General features: G+C 37.2%; 1 protein-coding gene across 18 annotated transcripts in view; it reads right to left on the bottom strand.

Annotated features, from left to right (window-relative positions):
• Positions 1 to 3,942: 3,942 nt before the first annotated feature.
• LOC113435977 (uncharacterized) overlaps positions 3,943 to 17,323 on the bottom strand; it is an 84,183-nt gene continuing 70,802 nt past the window's right edge. For 17 of the 18 annotated variants that reach the window (XM_087930227.1, XM_087930240.1, XM_087930229.1 and 14 more), the window contains 10 exons: positions 16,554 to 16,595; positions 15,265 to 15,300; positions 14,096 to 14,134; positions 13,929 to 13,967; positions 12,628 to 12,657; positions 11,819 to 11,863; positions 10,942 to 11,721; positions 9,276 to 9,338; positions 7,858 to 7,887; positions 3,943 to 4,827 (listed from right to left, as the gene is read on the bottom strand). In XM_087930227.1, the coding sequence (XP_087786353.1) occupies positions 4,729 to 4,827; positions 7,858 to 7,887; positions 9,276 to 9,338; positions 10,942 to 11,721; positions 11,819 to 11,863; positions 12,628 to 12,657; positions 13,929 to 13,967; positions 14,096 to 14,134; positions 15,265 to 15,300; positions 16,554 to 16,595 (1,203 nt within the window). In that variant the 3' untranslated portion in view covers positions 3,943 to 4,728. The remainder of the gene's footprint in view (positions 4,828 to 7,857; positions 7,888 to 9,275; positions 9,339 to 10,941; positions 11,722 to 11,818; positions 11,864 to 12,627; positions 12,658 to 13,928; positions 13,968 to 14,095; positions 14,135 to 15,264; positions 15,301 to 16,553; positions 16,596 to 17,323) is intronic. The other variant, XM_087930231.1, reaches the window with a different exon arrangement.

The raw sequence follows: 17,323 nt of genomic DNA, 5'->3' as shown, positions 1-17,323 counted from the left end.
AGGGAATAGTTAGTGTCTTAGCAAAAAAAAAAGTATTTCAAAACAATCTTGATGGGTTGTAAAACATGGTGCTGAAAGTACTGGAATGAGATTTATTTAACAGAGAAATACAAAGTTCTTCACTTTGGAAGCATACATTGGATCTGAAGTTTTTGAAATGTGGGATACTCGGAGTGTCCATGGAATGTGAAAAATATATTGGAATAAGAGGTGATTGCAAACTGAACATGAGACATCATGTGCTCTGATTGCAGAAAATAGAATGCAGTTTAAGCTGCATCAACAAAAGTGTAATTTCCAAGTCATGGAAATTGATTTTTTTTACCAAAGAGTAATCACTTCCCATGCTCCCAACCCCAAGGAATAAATCAATTTCTGAATATCACACCTTTAAAAGGATTTCAAAAAATTGAAGCAGATTGGAAGGGGGAAGGATATGTTTCATAGTTTCTTCTTTCTCTAAGAAACTCAATTTCTTAGTTTCATAGACTTAAGACCTGTAAAAAAAATATTGAAGGAGCTGGGTATATTTAGCCTTGAGAGAAGACGGATGAGGGGAATATGACAGCCCTCTTCAAATACCGGAAAGACTATCATGTAAAGAAGATCAACTCCTGTTCTCATTCTGAAGAAATAATAATGCAAGTTACAGGAAAACAAATGATGTTTCAAAGTTAGGGGGAAAGCCCTTCTGACAAGAATTTGCCAGAGGAATCAATTACCCAGACACAATGAATTCCCTTCTGCTGGATTGGGCTAAATAGCCATTTCTCTGGGATGCTTTAATTTGTACTGAGTTGAGGGCCCAGTGCAATAGCCTGAATTGTCTTTTCCAAATTAAGACTCTGATTTCTTTGGCATTATATTTTACACGAGTATCATGTTACTTATGTTACTCTGATGACTTGTGAAGGTATGAGACCATTACTAAATGTGTTTAACCCCAAAACACATTTTGAAACATTTACATCTAAGTAGCTAAGGGAAATTTCAGAATTGCTATTGATATGAAATTTTGTGTGTTATGTAAACTCTGTGGTTTATTGTGGGTTTCCCTTGGTAGCATATCAGTTTAAATGTTTTCTACAAGAAAATAGTTTTAAGATGCCGCCTTTGTTGCAGAAAGAAAAAATAGATTGCATTTAAAAACGCTGCAATCCAGGAAAAAGAGAGAAATGTCCTACCCTATGTCTTATGCAATTATTTGAAATGGTGAACAAGAAAAACTAGTTTGACATTATGAGACTATGTTGAACAAACCGGTTTTCAAACTATTTGTTTTTTAAGTAAAACATTAGATAATAATCTACACAAGTACTATTGACATCCTTTATTATTTTAAATGCCCAGAACATATTCACAATCATGCAGTGGCAGTATTTATATATGTAGACTTGCTTTGCACAAACTTTGACCCCTTAATGCCCATATATAAATAGGAGGCAGAAGGGGTTGGCATGTTATAAAGGTGGAATGAAGAAAAGGAGGAGGAGAAGGACATTCGTGCATGCCAATTCTTTCTAAATACTGTTAGGATTTGAATGCTAAACATCCACTGAGCTTTTATGTCATTTTGTGGACTGAACCTTCAAAATTATACTTTTAAAATGCCATGATAATTCCTATTTATACAGAATTGTATGAATCGTTTAGCAATTTACTGTTTTGACTCTGGGTCTGTGTGGTGTGAGTAACACTGACACTATAAAATACTCTATTATGGTTTTATAGTCTAACAGTCAATGCTTAAAGTGGGGGGAGGATTTTTTAAAGATGGCTAGCTGAAACTTAATTATGGCTATCTATCTGAAGAAAAATAGCATGACAAATCTGCTTGAAAATGAGGGATTGCATCACATCCGTTCTCATCTCACCACACTTAGAGCATTCACAAATTATCAGCGCTATAAAATATGTTTCATGGTTCATCCCTATAAAATATCCTTATGCAAATACAAGGCTACTGAACTATTGCAGAAAACTATATTATTGGGTTTATGTAAAACGCAAGTGATTTAATTTAGATGATTATTGTTGCATTTGACATCTGTACATTATTTCTCTTTGGAAATATATTTTACAAAGCCTATGCAAGTAGGCTATATATTGTTCTTAAACTGCTGTTAATATGTATTGTTTTTCTTGCATCTTCCAACTCAATAATTCTGCTAACAAAAGGTACAGGATAGTGGAAAGAGTAGTATTACTTTTTTTTAAAGTATTTTTTTTTTAAAATGTTTTTTTTAAGAATTGGACTTCCCGTTTCCTTACTTGAAGACCTCTTAAAGAATATATCTTGTGTTCATTTATTTATTTATTAAAGTCTTTATATTGTTGACCAGGGGTGGTATTCTATTTTTTTAACCAGTTCTGTGGGTGTGGCTTAGTTGGTGGGCGTAGCTTGGTGGTCATGTTATTGGCTGGGTGTGGCCAATTTAATATCATTCACATCGAGGCACGCATCTCCTTGCCTGGCCTCTCATGACTGTGGGGATGCTGCAGCAGTCATAAGTGTGAAAAATGGTCAGAAGTAACTTTTTTCAGTTCCATTGTAATTTTGAATGGTCACTCCACACAAGCAAAGTACCAGCAAAGGAGGGAAAAATAACTCGAGAAGTTCCTGAGACAGGAAGTCTTGTCCTGCTGAGAATGTAATAAGGGTTAAGGGAGAGGCACTTTCTGTAAGCAACACCAGAATGGTTCCTTCCTGCTTTCCTTACAGGATTAGGCCAGTAATTTCTTCTAGAAACCGGTTCTCCAAACTACTTGCAATGTTAACAACCAGTTCTAGCGAATAGGTGCGAACTGGTAAAATTCTACCCCTGTTGTTGACTACCAAGATCTCTTGGCAGCTTACAAAAGAACACAAACATCAAAGACTGAGATATTTAAAATAATTAATTTTTTCCAAAAATCATGCTTGTAGGGCCTTTGAAAATCCCAGCAAAAACCTTAGACCTGCCATTTTAGCAGGGAGGGGTTCCAACGGGACTGGAATTATCTACAAAGTAGTTTGGCTCTGGGCCATCAGGAGATGAACCCATGACAAATTTAACAAATGTTCTCAGATGACCTCAAGGAACATGTGAGCAGGTGAATAATAGATTAAAAGCATTTTTTTTTTCAAATTATCTGAACCCAAGATCTTTAGAATACGAGATCCCAAACAGCCTCTTGAAGTAGGGTGAGTATTACATTAAGAACTCACTTCTACATTACTCAAAGAGTTCTTCCATGATGTTGCAACAAATCAGATGTGATCTTTATTATTTTTGTTTGCTTTCAAAGGGTTGATAGGGCAAGAAAGAGCCAAATAAACAGTGAGGGGGGAAGGGAACCAAGATAATGGCTATGACTCACAAAATTGAAACCATAATCCGATTTAACATCCATCGCAATTGTATGATTGCACCAGCCATCTTGATTTTTTGGGACCATATTATAACAAATCAGCCTGTGACCCGTTGTGTTATCATTTCAGAGATATTTCTGTACCAAATTCCTTGATTCCTTCAATAGTGACACTGCTTCTAGTGTACTGCCTTCACTAGAAAAGTTTTAAAAATTCAAGGAGTTATTCAGAGTTGTATTTGCACAGCAGAGTCAACCATCAGCAGCTCACCACAGGAAATACTTTATGACAATTTGTATTGTATCATAAAATGTATGATAATTTTATGTCATAAAATGTTTTATAACTTTTGTCAAATTTCATTTCCACAGGAGTGGTGAGTTCCAGATTTTGGATGGATTTGGCAAGCTAGTCCATTTGAGATACTATTTGAGGTTCACAATGTTTTGCCCTAAAATGGTGCAGCATTTTGTCTGGCTAAAGGTTACAAACATGGGTGTTTTAATAGTATATAGATGTTATTGTTGCCTTGAATTTATATTGAGTAATGTGATTGAAGCAAAGAAAACAGTTGCAGAAGATCCCTGCTATTTAGGTTTATGTATTTATTAAAAGTAGAAAATAGTTGATTTTTACAGTATTTCTTCAAAATTATTATAAATTTTCCCATAATTCTCTTTCTTTTTATGAAGAAACTTCTAGATAATGCTACAAGAGTATATCTTTCAAAATCTTAGAATTTGGCTGTAATCTAGTTACTCATGAATGTCAGAATAATTATTTCTGATACCTTAATCAATATCGTATAATTAAAATGTACATTATTGCCAAAATTTGGGTCAGTATTATATTATACAATGGTAGGGAGTAATGAACTACATAATTTTCAGTGTAGTTATTTTCAAATATATCAACAGTCTTAAGTAAACTGCAGCCTTTGATCAAAGTCAGTTGATCCATTAATTAATTTAATAACCAAAATGTCATTTTTGCAATGAAATATAATATAGAACATTAAAAAAGAATAAAGATAAAAGCATAATATACAGGTAATCTTTGTTTAGAAACTGTCTCATTTAGCAACCATTTACAGTTATGGCAGTTTTGTAAAACAAAGAAAAGCTGAAGTAAGACCATAGCAGAGTCATGGTTTCACTTAGAAACTGCTTTGCTTAATGACTAAGTTGCCAGTCCTAATTATGGTCATTAAATGAGGAGTGCATATATATAAAAAGGAGATAAAGTTAGTAATTTGCAACAAGGCATATTGTTAACAGTACTTGTGTATGTAGAGGTCAGGGATTACAGGAATATATGATTTATCCATCTAAAGAAAACCTGACCCCAATGTGTTCTCTTGATAAAATTTTAAAAGTTCATATAATCCATTTCGATCCAGTTGACGAAGAGACAGCAAAGGCACTCAGAATGCTGAAAAGCACCAGACTCAAGATGGGCTGCTTCCCAATAGCACTCTACAGAGGGGAAAAACGTAAAATCACATTCTAGGACTGAAACAAAATGCAACACTTTACTACTTTTTATTAAACTTGTTATTTCTTATATTCTTCTCCACAGCCTCAACCCACAAGCTCACAACCCAGCTCTCAAAGAAAAATCTCTAGGCTAGACATTGGAGATAAATTGCTGGAAAAAAAAGTCACAAAACTTCATTTTTGTATATGACAACTGCAGCAAGATTATGCTTAAAATTGGAATGATTTGGCATCACCCACAACAGAGGAAAACTTGGCGAAGATGATGGAGTTTGCACAGCTGGCTAAATGAACATCTTTGATTAGCGAAAAGACAATATCTACATTTATTGCTTATAGATTTTTCGCACGAAACAGAAAAAAATGAACTTTTGAATTGTGGTTTTGAGGATTAGAAAATATTAGACAATAAAAAAACAGCTTTTTTTGTAACTGTAGAGTAAGACATAATTGCATAATCCTACTTGTATTTGCTGCAAAGGAAATTAGAAGCTTCTGTTTTCCATTTTTCTATTTCTTTTTATCTTTTATCTTTGTCCACAGCCTAAACCCAATCATCATTAATTAGAAAAGGTTTCCTGTATCCATAAATATAGAATTTGGAATAATTCACATATATTGGCGTACTGAGAATATTACAGTTGTACCTGTTTCAAAAATGATATATATTTTGTAAAATGTGGAAGCCAAGTAGAACACCCCTTTCAATAGATACATCTTATTTCAGGCTTCTGTGTGAACCTTAAAATTGATATGGCTGCTTTAGAAATTGCCTAAAAAATGTGGTTGCTTTAATGAGTTGACTGCAATATGGGAATGTAGCAATGGACAAACAGTGGTGAAGGATTGAGGAGGCTGGATTTCTCTTTCCTGTACCCTTATCTGTAACTGTACTTCCTCTGTTCTGATGCTATACATGAAGGCTCACCAGACTCATCAAAAATTATTCATTCACTGTCTTCCAGCACATTCATTCAAAGTGCGGTTAGATATGGTAAAATGCCTTTACACCAAACACACGTACATTCTAATCTACACGACTAGGCTACAGATAATCATTGACTTATGACCATGTTTAAGACAGGAATTTTCATTGTTCCATTTTATGACTTTTTTTGCCATACTCATAAATCAAATGTGTTTTCTGCCATTGATTTTGCATATTGGAAATGCCTTAGGAAGGTTGCAAATAGTGATTGTGCAGCCCTGGGATGCTGTGGCTGATGTAAATAAATACCATTTGCCCAACACCTGAAGTTTGGTCATGTGACTATGGGGATTCTGCCACAATCCTAAGTGCAAAGACCAGCTATTTTTCAGCGCCATCATAACTTTGAATGGCTGTTAAATGAATGATCATAAGTCAAGGTTTACCTGTAATCCAAACTGAGGTACAAAATTTTCATAGAATTTAAAGTGTGACGTAAGAGAAATGGTTTTAGTCATTTAGACCTCATTCATATAACCTCCATGCTCTGGCTCTGAGATGACTCACAAATGATAAAGACGTATCCCCAATACAGCTTCCATCTCAGCACCATTCCAGAGGTGCCATCCCATCCCAGTGCCATCCTGATCCAAAAGCTGGATCAAGCTGATCTATTTGGAAAGTGGTGCTTTCTTTGGAAAAACAGAAGAAAGCCTCTTAGGCAAGCATTCTGTGTCAAATGAGGAATGAGGAAGCTTGAAAAGGTAAGCAACCTGCTGGGTTCCACTTTGCCCACTGCAGGATTCCCCTTTTATTCCAGTCACAGGGCTCTGTGCCTCCATGACCATTCCTTCTTTGGCTCCTGAAGGGGACAAAAATTTATCTGGCAATTATTGATGGGGACTGATGGATGCAATCAGGGATTATTGGCCTCCCAGAATACTTTACATGAGATCTAAACAAGAAACTTATCTGGCTATTATTGATGGGGATTGATTGATGTAATCAGGGATTATTGATCTCCCAGAAGATTTTATACCGTGTTTCTCACATAATAAGGCCGGGCTCTTCCCGTTCTGCCTGGGGCGCCCAGCGCAGCTGACAGGCGGCAGAGCTCTCACCAAGGCAGCGAGCGCCTCCCCACTGGGCCCTCTGCTCATCCCGCCAGGGCCGCGCCAGAGCCGTGCAGTCTGGGCAGAGCCAGGAAACACCCACGATTCGCTTTCCTGGCTCTGCCCAGCCCGAATGGCTCCGGCACAGCCCTGGTGGGATGAGTGGAGGTTTTTAAAATAATTTGCTTTACCTTCAAAGGCAAAGGGAAGGCGGCGACAGGAGCGCCTGAAGCCAAGTGTCTCCTCAGGGCTCCGGTTGCAGGGAGGAGCCCTGATTGGCCGCACGTGGCTGTGCCAAATGCTGTGGTATTGCTGTAATGCCACGGCAGCAAGGGAGAAGGGAAAGCAACAGTGTGAAGTGCCCCACCAACGCAGGCAGCACCATATCCGGGCATGCAACAAAGTACTTCCTAACGGCAAGCCCCCCCGCCATTCCCCCCTCATTTCGCATGTTTAATATGGGCCTTAATTTGGGGGGAGGGGCTTAATTTGATTTTATGCCAATAAATCATGCTGGGGCTTCCTATTGGTGGAGGCTGTATTGTTGGAGAAACACGGCATGACTTTACATGAGATCAATATCCCCACTAGAGAGTTGCTGAGAGCTGATGGAAGCAGAATCTACAAGAGGCCAAATGAAAGAAAGTTGATTTAGCGTCTCATTCACTGCTGTAATTAGGAAGCAATACCTAATTAGTGTTCAATTAGAAAGGTCGCATGAGCTGTGGCAGAGCAGGGAAAGGAAGCAGCAGCAGTCGTAGTGATTCAGGTTTTAAGAATATGCACTCTTCAGGACTCCCATGTCTGGTCTCTATGCCTCCCCGCAGTTCCTTCCTCTCTCCCTCCCTTCTTTTCAAGAGCACTACTGATGTTCTTCAATGGGGCAGCAGTTGTGATAGATCATTCCTTCACTGAAGACAGGGCCTTAGTAAATAGAAGTAGGAAACACTTTGGGAGTAGAATACTTACAGAGTTATGAGACTGATGGCTCTGAAAACCCTGTGGATAAAACAGATATTAATTGATTATGTCAACAGCTCAGTATTGGTGCACTCATAGCAACGTCTTATTTAGCCTTGAGAATCTTCCTGTAGGGAGACCTAGCATTATTAGCAAACAAAGACCAGAGCTCTTGGTGTTCAGTATTTCTATATTCTTTCTCAGAATTCTAAAATGTGACTTAGTTTCTTTGGAAAAAGAATGTGCCAGCATTTCTATATTAATGATAGGACATCTAGTTAGGTTATACCAAACTCCAACAATCCCATGTATTTAATGTCATTGAAGTAAAACATAAGGTATGAAGATTTGTACTGCAATCAATTACAGCAGGGGTGTCAAACTTGATTTCATTAAGGGCTGGATCAGGGTTGTGTTTGACCTCGGGTGGGCAGGGTAGGTGTAGTCAGGGTGGGCATGCCCAGCTTGACATCACTTGGGTCTGGGGCATTGTGGCGGCCTGAGCACTCTGCCAGCGAAAATGGGCTCCCGAGGTCCATTTTCAGCTGCAATGCCTCCTGCAACCCTCTGCCAGCAAAAACAGAACTCAGGAGGGATGTGGGCGGCCCTCCCAAACTCCGTTTTCACTGGCTGAGGCACCGCGAGCTGGTCCTTTGCTGTTTCCAGGGCAGCCCACGGGCCAGATCTAAGCACCCTGTGGGCCAGATCAGGCCCACAGGCCTTGAGTTTGACACCCCTGAATTACAGTATATTGGCCTCTCAGTAGCCCCAGTGAAACCAGCTCCTGTAATCACCAATCCTAAGTATACTTAACTGGGAAAGAAATCCTACTGAATTCAGTAGAACTTATAATTGTCAATGCACTTTAACCTAAGATTATACAGTACATTGGCTTTACAACAAATAATTCAATGCAAGAGCTCTATGGTTGGTAATAATGGATACTAATATTTAGAAGTTATGATGCTTTCAGTTTGAATTGGGTTCACTGACTCATAAACATTTTCATACTCTTTTTATACTATTAATATCTATGCCAATACAAAAATGAATCATTAATTGAGAAAGCTGAGTTATCATCTGCCTTCTGGATAAAAGAGACCCTACAGAAATAAGCAACCTAATCTTTATATTCCAAAACACTTGGGGGAAAGATACTGAATAGTCATTTTGAATGTATGTGATCAACATACATTATTACAGTACAAAACTATATTGGACTCCTCAAAAGTTCAATTGAAAATACCAAAAACAGGATTGTAAATTTGAATATACTCAAGATAAGTGTGCACATTCTTCCTAAGTATAACAAATACAATAGCATTACAACAACCTATTTTCTTTCTTAACTGTAAGGATATTACAGGCTAAATGGAGGAAATAATTAACTGGTGCAGCCCAAATACATTTATTTGAGAAGTCCTTACTTGTCCACTCTGTTGCTTGCCTGTTCCATTAACAGCAAACTCAGTACTTCCATGCTGGGAACCCTGTGCAGGCAAAAAAAGCAATTAGAAAAAGAGAATAATTTCAACATAAGTTCCAACATTTCTATAAATCTGTGCTAATGCTTGAGAGAAAAAATTATCTTTATGTTGAATACTTCCATGTGACTTATAACCTGACTGGAAAATATTGTGATCTACTTCTATGTAAAGGGAAATTGAGGCCCAGTTAAACATGTCATTGAAGAGAAGCTCTTGCTGTTGTTTACTTTTTTTCTAAAAAGATTAATGTCCCTCATTTGTTCTGAACTGAGACTAGAACATGGGAGAAGGGAGATAATCTTATGAGCCCACATCTATTCTTCACTGTAGGTTTTTCTCTCTCCTTGCAGCCATAATATAATATTCCCTGATCCATACCAAGGAAAAAATGTCATCATATCTATAGATAGTCCTCAATTTATGACCTGTCATTTAAAATTATGATGGCTCAGAAAAGGTGGTTTATACAGTCTATAAAGCACTTCTGATCATCATAAAACATCATGCCAGGCAATTTCCAGAATGTAGTCTTTCTTATTTAATGCACGTTTGTATATAATGAATACTGACTGCCTCCTTCCAAGTAGTCATTTAAAGTAAGACTTCATTGGTTTGGCAGTGAAACCCTCTAAGTAGAAAATGCATTTTTTAAAACAATGGCCAATTCACAAAAAAGAATAATTGCCATTATTTATTTAACGGATTCATATCACACCTTTAAATCACCTTAAACCTGTCAATATCACACTTCCATTATTTCCCACAGCAACGCATTTCAGAGAGGTTTGCCTAAAAGTGTGTAATTGGCAGAAAGTCACCCGATGAAATTCCGTAGCTAAGGGTAGACTTGAATTTGGGTCTTCCTGGCTCTAGTTCTTAGTTATTATACCACACTGACTTTCACTGATGTTGGCCCCATACTTAGTGAATCTCTTATGTTGTGTTGCCTAAACACATCCAGTGAAGTTTAACAACCCACCACACCTTTCTGGAATGCTCCAAATTAATGTGTTCTATTACTGTATTCCTCTTACTGTTAGGAACTTTATTTAATCAAATCTTGATTCTGTAACTGAAATCCATTATTCTGCACTCAGAACAATGAAACCAGGTACAGAGCTTTGTCAAGAATTTGAAATGTCCTCTCATATCCTCCCTCAGCCTTCTTTTCTCAAATCTAAGCATTCTCAATTCCATCTCTCTTTGCAGGACTTACTTATATTTATTATCTTTCTTAATTTTATTCTGTGATCAAAGGCTGACATTGCCATAAAATATAAAATCCTCCTAAAAATATTCTCCTTACTTATCCACTATATTTGCTTCCTCGTGCACCACCATATTGGATGCTCGCTCCATACTGACTTCCTTCTCCACCACCATATAGACTTCCTTCTCCACCACCATATAGACTTCCTTGTCCACCATCATACTGGTTTCCTTGTCCACTACCATACTGGCTTCCTTGCCATCAAATTGGCTGGTGCTGCTATATGAGATTCCCTTGCCCACCACCGTATTGGCTTCCTTGTTGGCTACTGCCACCATATGAGCTTTCTTATCCACTACTATATTGACTACCTTCTCCACCACCATATAGACTTACTTGTCCACCATCATACTGGCTTCCTTGTCCACCATCATACTGGCTTCCTTGTCCACTACCATATTGGTTTCCTTGTCCATCATATTGGCTGGTGCTGCTATATGAGCTTCCTTGTCCACCACCATATGAGCTTCCTTGTCCACCACCATATTGGCTTCCTTGTCCGGCACCATATTGGTTTCCTTGTCCACCACCATATTGACTGCTGCTGCCATATGAGCTTCCTTGTCCACCACCATATTGGCTTCCTTGTCCACCACCATATTGACTGCTGTTGCCATATGAGCTTCCATGTCCACCACTATATTGGCTTACTTGTCCACCACCATACTGGCTTCCTTGTCCGCCACCATATTGGTTTCCTTGTCCACCACCGTATTGACTGCTGCTGCCATATGAGCTTCCTTGTCCACCACTATATTGGCTTCCTTGTCCGCCACCATATTGGCTTCCTTGTCCGCCACCATATTGGCTTCCTTGTCCACCACCGTATTGACTGCTGCTGCCATATGAGCTTCCTTGTCCACCACTATATTGGCTTCCTTGTCCGCCACCATATTGGCTTCCTTGTCCGCCACCATATTGGCTTCCTTGTCCACCACCGTATTGACTGCTGCTGCCATATGAGCTTCCTTGTCCACCACTATATTGGCTATGGCCACTATGCTGGCTTCCTTGTCCATCATATTGACTATTTCCACCATGTTCAACATGTTGGTTGGTGTCCCCATACAAGCTTCCTTTTCCATGACCATATTGGCCACTAGCTGATTGGGAACCCTGTAACAATAGAAGTCAGGTTTTTTTTCCCATGCTCATTCTTATTGGCAAGTCAATTCATGTCAAATCATCCTTTCTATAGAAAAATATTCCTTACTTGTACATCACCATATTGGCTGCTTTGTCCATGATAAGAGGAATCCTATTAAAGAAAAATCCATCTGTATTTTTAAATCCGATCAAAAAGAAAAATCCCTAGGAAAGTCACATTTACTAATATATCTTCATGAACATCTTATATATTTGAATAGAAACATCTCTTGTTCATAAATTACTATGCTATAAAAAGCCAAAGATAGTAGTAGGCATCTTGTGTGTAATCCCAAAACATCTGGAGCACCACTTGAAAACTACCAGAATTGACAAAATCATCCCACAATTGCAAAAAGCGATTTTACTGAAGCAGCTTGCATCCTGCAATGTTACTGTAACACCATCAAACAACAATGTGTGCCTATCCCAGATCCTTGGGAAGAATTTGATAAGTGGATAAAATGTCAAATCCACTCTAAACATCTGGTTGACTATGCAACAAGTCATGGAAATAGAAACAACTCTAGACTTCTCTTCCTTGTGGCTCTATCCAACTCTGAGTAACTACTAGCTGCTTCATCTTCCAAATTAAAGATTTGCATGGAGCTCCACAGAATCTCAAATATTAATTGACCCTAACTGATCTTCCATCATTTATCAACAATCTATGGACCCCCAAACATTTATTGGCTTCTAGGATTGTCTAATCGACTCCTGATGTTGATCACTTCAGGCAATCTTACATTAAAACAAAATTCGGCTTTAGAACCTGGATTGTCTGGATGCTAAACTATGATACTAAACTGAACTCAAAGAAATCCATTTCTGCTTCAGTGCAATCAAAACACAAATTAGTGCAGAATAAGTACTTACCAAAAGCCCATCTGTACAATAACATTCAATCTGTTAAGAAAACAGAACAGAAATTCAATAATTCTTTAATAAAAAAAGTATTCTGACAATTTGTAAAATATCACTTTTAGTCAATAATTTGTTTGGCTGAAAATGAATCAATGCTTCTTTATGGATTAAAAGTGATGAAATATAGTCCTGGCACAATACTTAAAAATATAGTTCTTATTTTTTCCAGAGATGATGTTGTTAACTTTGCTAAGGTTTCAGGATCATATTTTTTTAATTCAATGTTTAATTCTTTTTTATGTTTATATGTGATTGCAACATGCTCAACTGGATATGGTCCTGGTATGATCTGTGTAGTACCATATTATTCTTGCTAATTATCAATTTATTATCAATTAGTGTTATCAATTTTGTGGAAAAAATAGCTTGAGCCTGAATATATAGAATTAAGTACTGGATAACTAATTATTTATAAAAAATGACCAAATAAAGTGTCATAAGGAGCTCAGGGAAACTGCTACTCTGTCTTAAAGAAAAAACAGATTAATAGGTTTGTGATACAGGAGTACATTTTTAATCAGCTTCAAAAGACATACTGTCTTAACTTGCAAATCTCAGAAAAACTAGCATATATATACACAGCCTACTTAATACACAATATATTTAATTGAGAAGAAAACTATTGATTGAGTCTGCTGCAGTACAATGTAGCACTCATCAAAAATTGACATGAAGCTGCTCATTTTTCTTCCAAATCACTAAGCTGTGCCATCAGTCATGGAGTTATTGCCCTTGGGATATGTCATGAATTCAATTCCCGGATTCCAAAGGTTGGCAGTTTGGGGAATTATTAACTGCATCTTTGGAATTTGGGTATTAAGACAGACAAGATGGCTGTCATGGGAGCCCAATCAAAAAGCCTTGTCTGTATGTATATGTGTTCAATGCTGACACAGATGCAAAAAGGACAGGGCATGGATCATGTTCCTACAACCACCATCTTGTCTGTCTTGACTTCCCCTTGCAGATACCACTGGGTATTATTGTCCTAACCCATCTAGAGAGCACCTGATTGGACAAGATTGCAAATGGTTTTGCAGCAATTTTTGCAGTGGGAGCATGACATCCTCTCTCCTGAAACCAAGAAAACATGGTACCTTGTCACCACTGTTGTTTGTTAACTACAACTGGACTAGCAATTTCACCACTCTCTCCATATGGTTAGTGGTGGGCCCCCCTCCCCCCGCACTGTGAAAGCAAACACAATGATGGGAATGAAAGGTCAAGAGACTGCCTGGACATTATTTTCTTACTTGTCCATCAGTTTGGATGCCTCCTGAAGAAGCTGAGTTCTACAAAGGAAAATAAATTATTTCTGATGCAGATGCTTTTTTAGCCAAGCAATATTTTTATATGTTATGATTTTGCTTTTAAAAACAAGAAAGTTACACCTCAACTTAACCAAGAGAGAATCTCTTACCTGACCTCCTGGCTGACTGGCTCCAGAAGAGGAAGGGTTCTGTAAAATATGAGGAATCCAATATCTTTCTGATACTTTATTATATGACTCTTAGTTGGAGACAAGAAAATGCCTCTATCCTGACCTGGCTGTGGGACATATGGAGGAGTAACTTTTTGTTTTTCGAGACCAGTGTTTCCCAATCTTGGAAACTTTAAGATGTGTGGACTTCAATTCCCAGAATTCTTCAGGCATTTGGGAGTTGAAGTCCACATATCTTAATGCTCCCAAGTTTGAGAAACATTGCTTTAGATAGAAGGGGATGTTTTCAATAGTCCTGACAAGATAAATCCATATCCTCAAAGTCTTGGCAACAGGCACAGGCTGTATCCTACTCTGGAAATTGAAACTGGGAAGTGGTAAAATGAGGCATGGCAGGGATTGAGCAGAAAACATGCCAAGAAGATCCACAAGAACCAAATATTTCTCAGAATTCTCATACAGCAGTCTCTTATTTTTAGTGTAGTTTAATATGCAGGTTACCCTGATCAGATTTCAGGAAATGGCATCTAATTTTAATCATATCCAAATTGTTGCTAATTTGTGTGATCAACAATGTGTAGTCAATGTTTATTTGTCTCTAGATATATTAATATTAATTACATTTTTCCATGGATTTTAGCTCTGTAATGCTTTTATATATTATTAATGTTATTTTTATTACTTGAATTAATAATAAATATTTGCCTTATTCAAATTGCATAATGCCTTATTATATTAATTTGTATGCCCCAAATTCTTAAATGGATATTTTAGCTCTCTTGCTATGTAGTTGGTTTTATTGTAGTTAATTTATGTGCTGTATAAACAGCATTGATTTTCAGCAAGTAAAATGTGACTCTTTTTTTTCCAAAGGTCTATTTTGCTGGTCAATGACCAAAATAAAATTACTGACTGAATGTTATATAATCAAAACTAAAAAAATCAAAGGAAGTACAGATTTTCAAGATCAGTAGCAGACTTCTGTACTCTGGTTTGAACTTAGATTTATTGTTGCAATAAATTTCAAGGACTAAGGAAGAAAAAAGAAAGGAAAAGCTGAGTTTTGACTGCAAATATGCTGTTGATAGAGAGTCCAGCATTCCAAACGATGCTTCCCTTTACAGGTAAAACTATTCCAGGAATTGTACCTTTCCATATTGGCTGCTGCTATTGTAAGATTCGCCCTGTTTGAAAAAAAAAACATTTATTACAAAAACAGTTATTACAAATTATAGTTCACTGAGGAAATCTCATATTGGTTTTTTAATACATTAGCGTGGAAACAGACATCTTGAACTGCTGGGTGAATGGGCTATGTTTGCCAGGATGAGAGGAAGGCAAAGTAATCGGTCCTTATTAAGAAAGGTTTTGCTGACAGCTGGGGTGCCCTAAGTGGGTGTCAAATAGTAAAAAATGATGGACACAACAGCATGGATGAAACCCTGTTCTTTTTAACCAGTTGTGCCTGCCATCCTCACTTTTAATAAGTTTATTCTGAATGAGGAAGACCATATAATGGTGATAGCAGTCATAAGCGCAGCCAACTTACCCCTATTGGGTGGTAATGCATGCAAGTGTGCGTATACACCAATTTCTGGCTGGGATAGAGGTCAGATGATGTGACCGTGTGCTTCATCCCCTTAAAGAAAGATCTACAAGAATGTGAGTAGAAAGTAATCCCTCCTGTTGTGTCTCTTAAAAGTGGCAAACATAAGAAGCAAAACTTCATTAATTAAAATAGAGTCTAAATTTCTGATATCAAAGTGATGAGAAATGGTTATCCCATTTCAAATTTGGCTTTATAATCTTGTCTGATATTTTAGACATGAGGCTAGATGGGGCTTTTACCAATGTGAATTGCCATAGTTAATGTCCCTTCCATTTTCTTTCACATAATTATAGAATTAAAATTTTGTCATCCAGACAAATGGTTGTCTAGGCCCCACTGGAACACATCCGGGGAAGGAAAACACAGGGGTGTCAACAACAAAGCAATTTGCTTTATCAGTAATTCATCAAGTTTAATCCTTCAAAAAGAGAAATATAAAAGTGGATAATTAGGACATACCAATATGCCTTAAAAAAGCAGTTCTACTTCAATAATGAATCAACAAGGCCAATAAGACAAGGCCAGATATCAAATGGGACAGCCACTTCTTATCACTTCGATATCCCAAAGTTAGAATCTATTTTAATTAATGAACTTTTACTGTTTATCTTTTTAATTAAGATTTCAGTATAATCTGTATTTTGTATCTAGGAGCAAAACTAAGTAGAGCACTTTTTAACATTTTCTTCCATAGATAGATAGATAGATAGATAGATAGATAGATAGATAGATAGATAGATAGATAGAGATAGATAGATATTGTGTGAGTGTGTGTGTGTAATATCTCTATTAAATGTTACATATGTACTATACATAATGATAAATTACCTGGCCTCCATATTGGTTGCTATTGTGATCATATGATGCTCCCTGTATAGAACACACTGATTAATTATAAAACATTTACCTTAATAAGGCACAAAGATACTTTCTTTACCAAGGAATACACCTAAGATGAACTGTGTAAAGTTATTTTAATTTCAGTGTCCTAAATTGTAATTCCAGAGAGCCACTGGAAAATATTACATACACATGTAGACAAGGGTGCAGATAAACCCACTGCAAAAAAAGCTTTTACCTAGCTGTTGTACAAGTACTCCTCAACTTATAACCCAATTGAGCCCAAAATTTCTGCTGTTAAGTGAGACATTTGTTAAGTAAGTTTTGCCCCATTGTACAACCTTACTTGCTACAGTGAATCACTGCAGGTGATAAGTAGTAACCCAGTTGTTAAGTGAATCTGGTTTCCCCATTGACTTTGTGAGAAGATCACAAGATGAAATCTCATGGCCTTAGGACACAACAGTGGCCATATATATGAACTACTTGTCAAGCATCTGAATTTTGATCACATAAACATGGGGATGCTGCAACGGTTATAAGTGTGAAAACAGCAATAAGTAACTTTTTTCAGTGCCGTTGTAACTTTGAATGGTCACTAAATGAAATTATAAGTCAAGGGCTACCTGTATTGGCTGTTGCCACCATATTTTTTAATTATAAAATAATTACCTGAATAAAGCGCAAAGCTGCTTACTATGCTGTAGTCCATGGCAAACATTTTAGATACTTATGTTTTGCCTGTATCTTTAGATAAA

Source organism: Pseudonaja textilis, chromosome 3, assembly GCF_049901715.1.
Source record: "Pseudonaja textilis isolate UNSWEBS1 chromosome 3, rPseTex1.2, whole genome shotgun sequence".
Lineage (NCBI taxonomy): Eukaryota > Metazoa > Chordata > Lepidosauria > Squamata > Elapidae > Pseudonaja > Pseudonaja textilis.
Note: the sequence above shows the minus strand (reverse complement) of the source record. Positions and strands in the feature narration are given on the sequence as shown.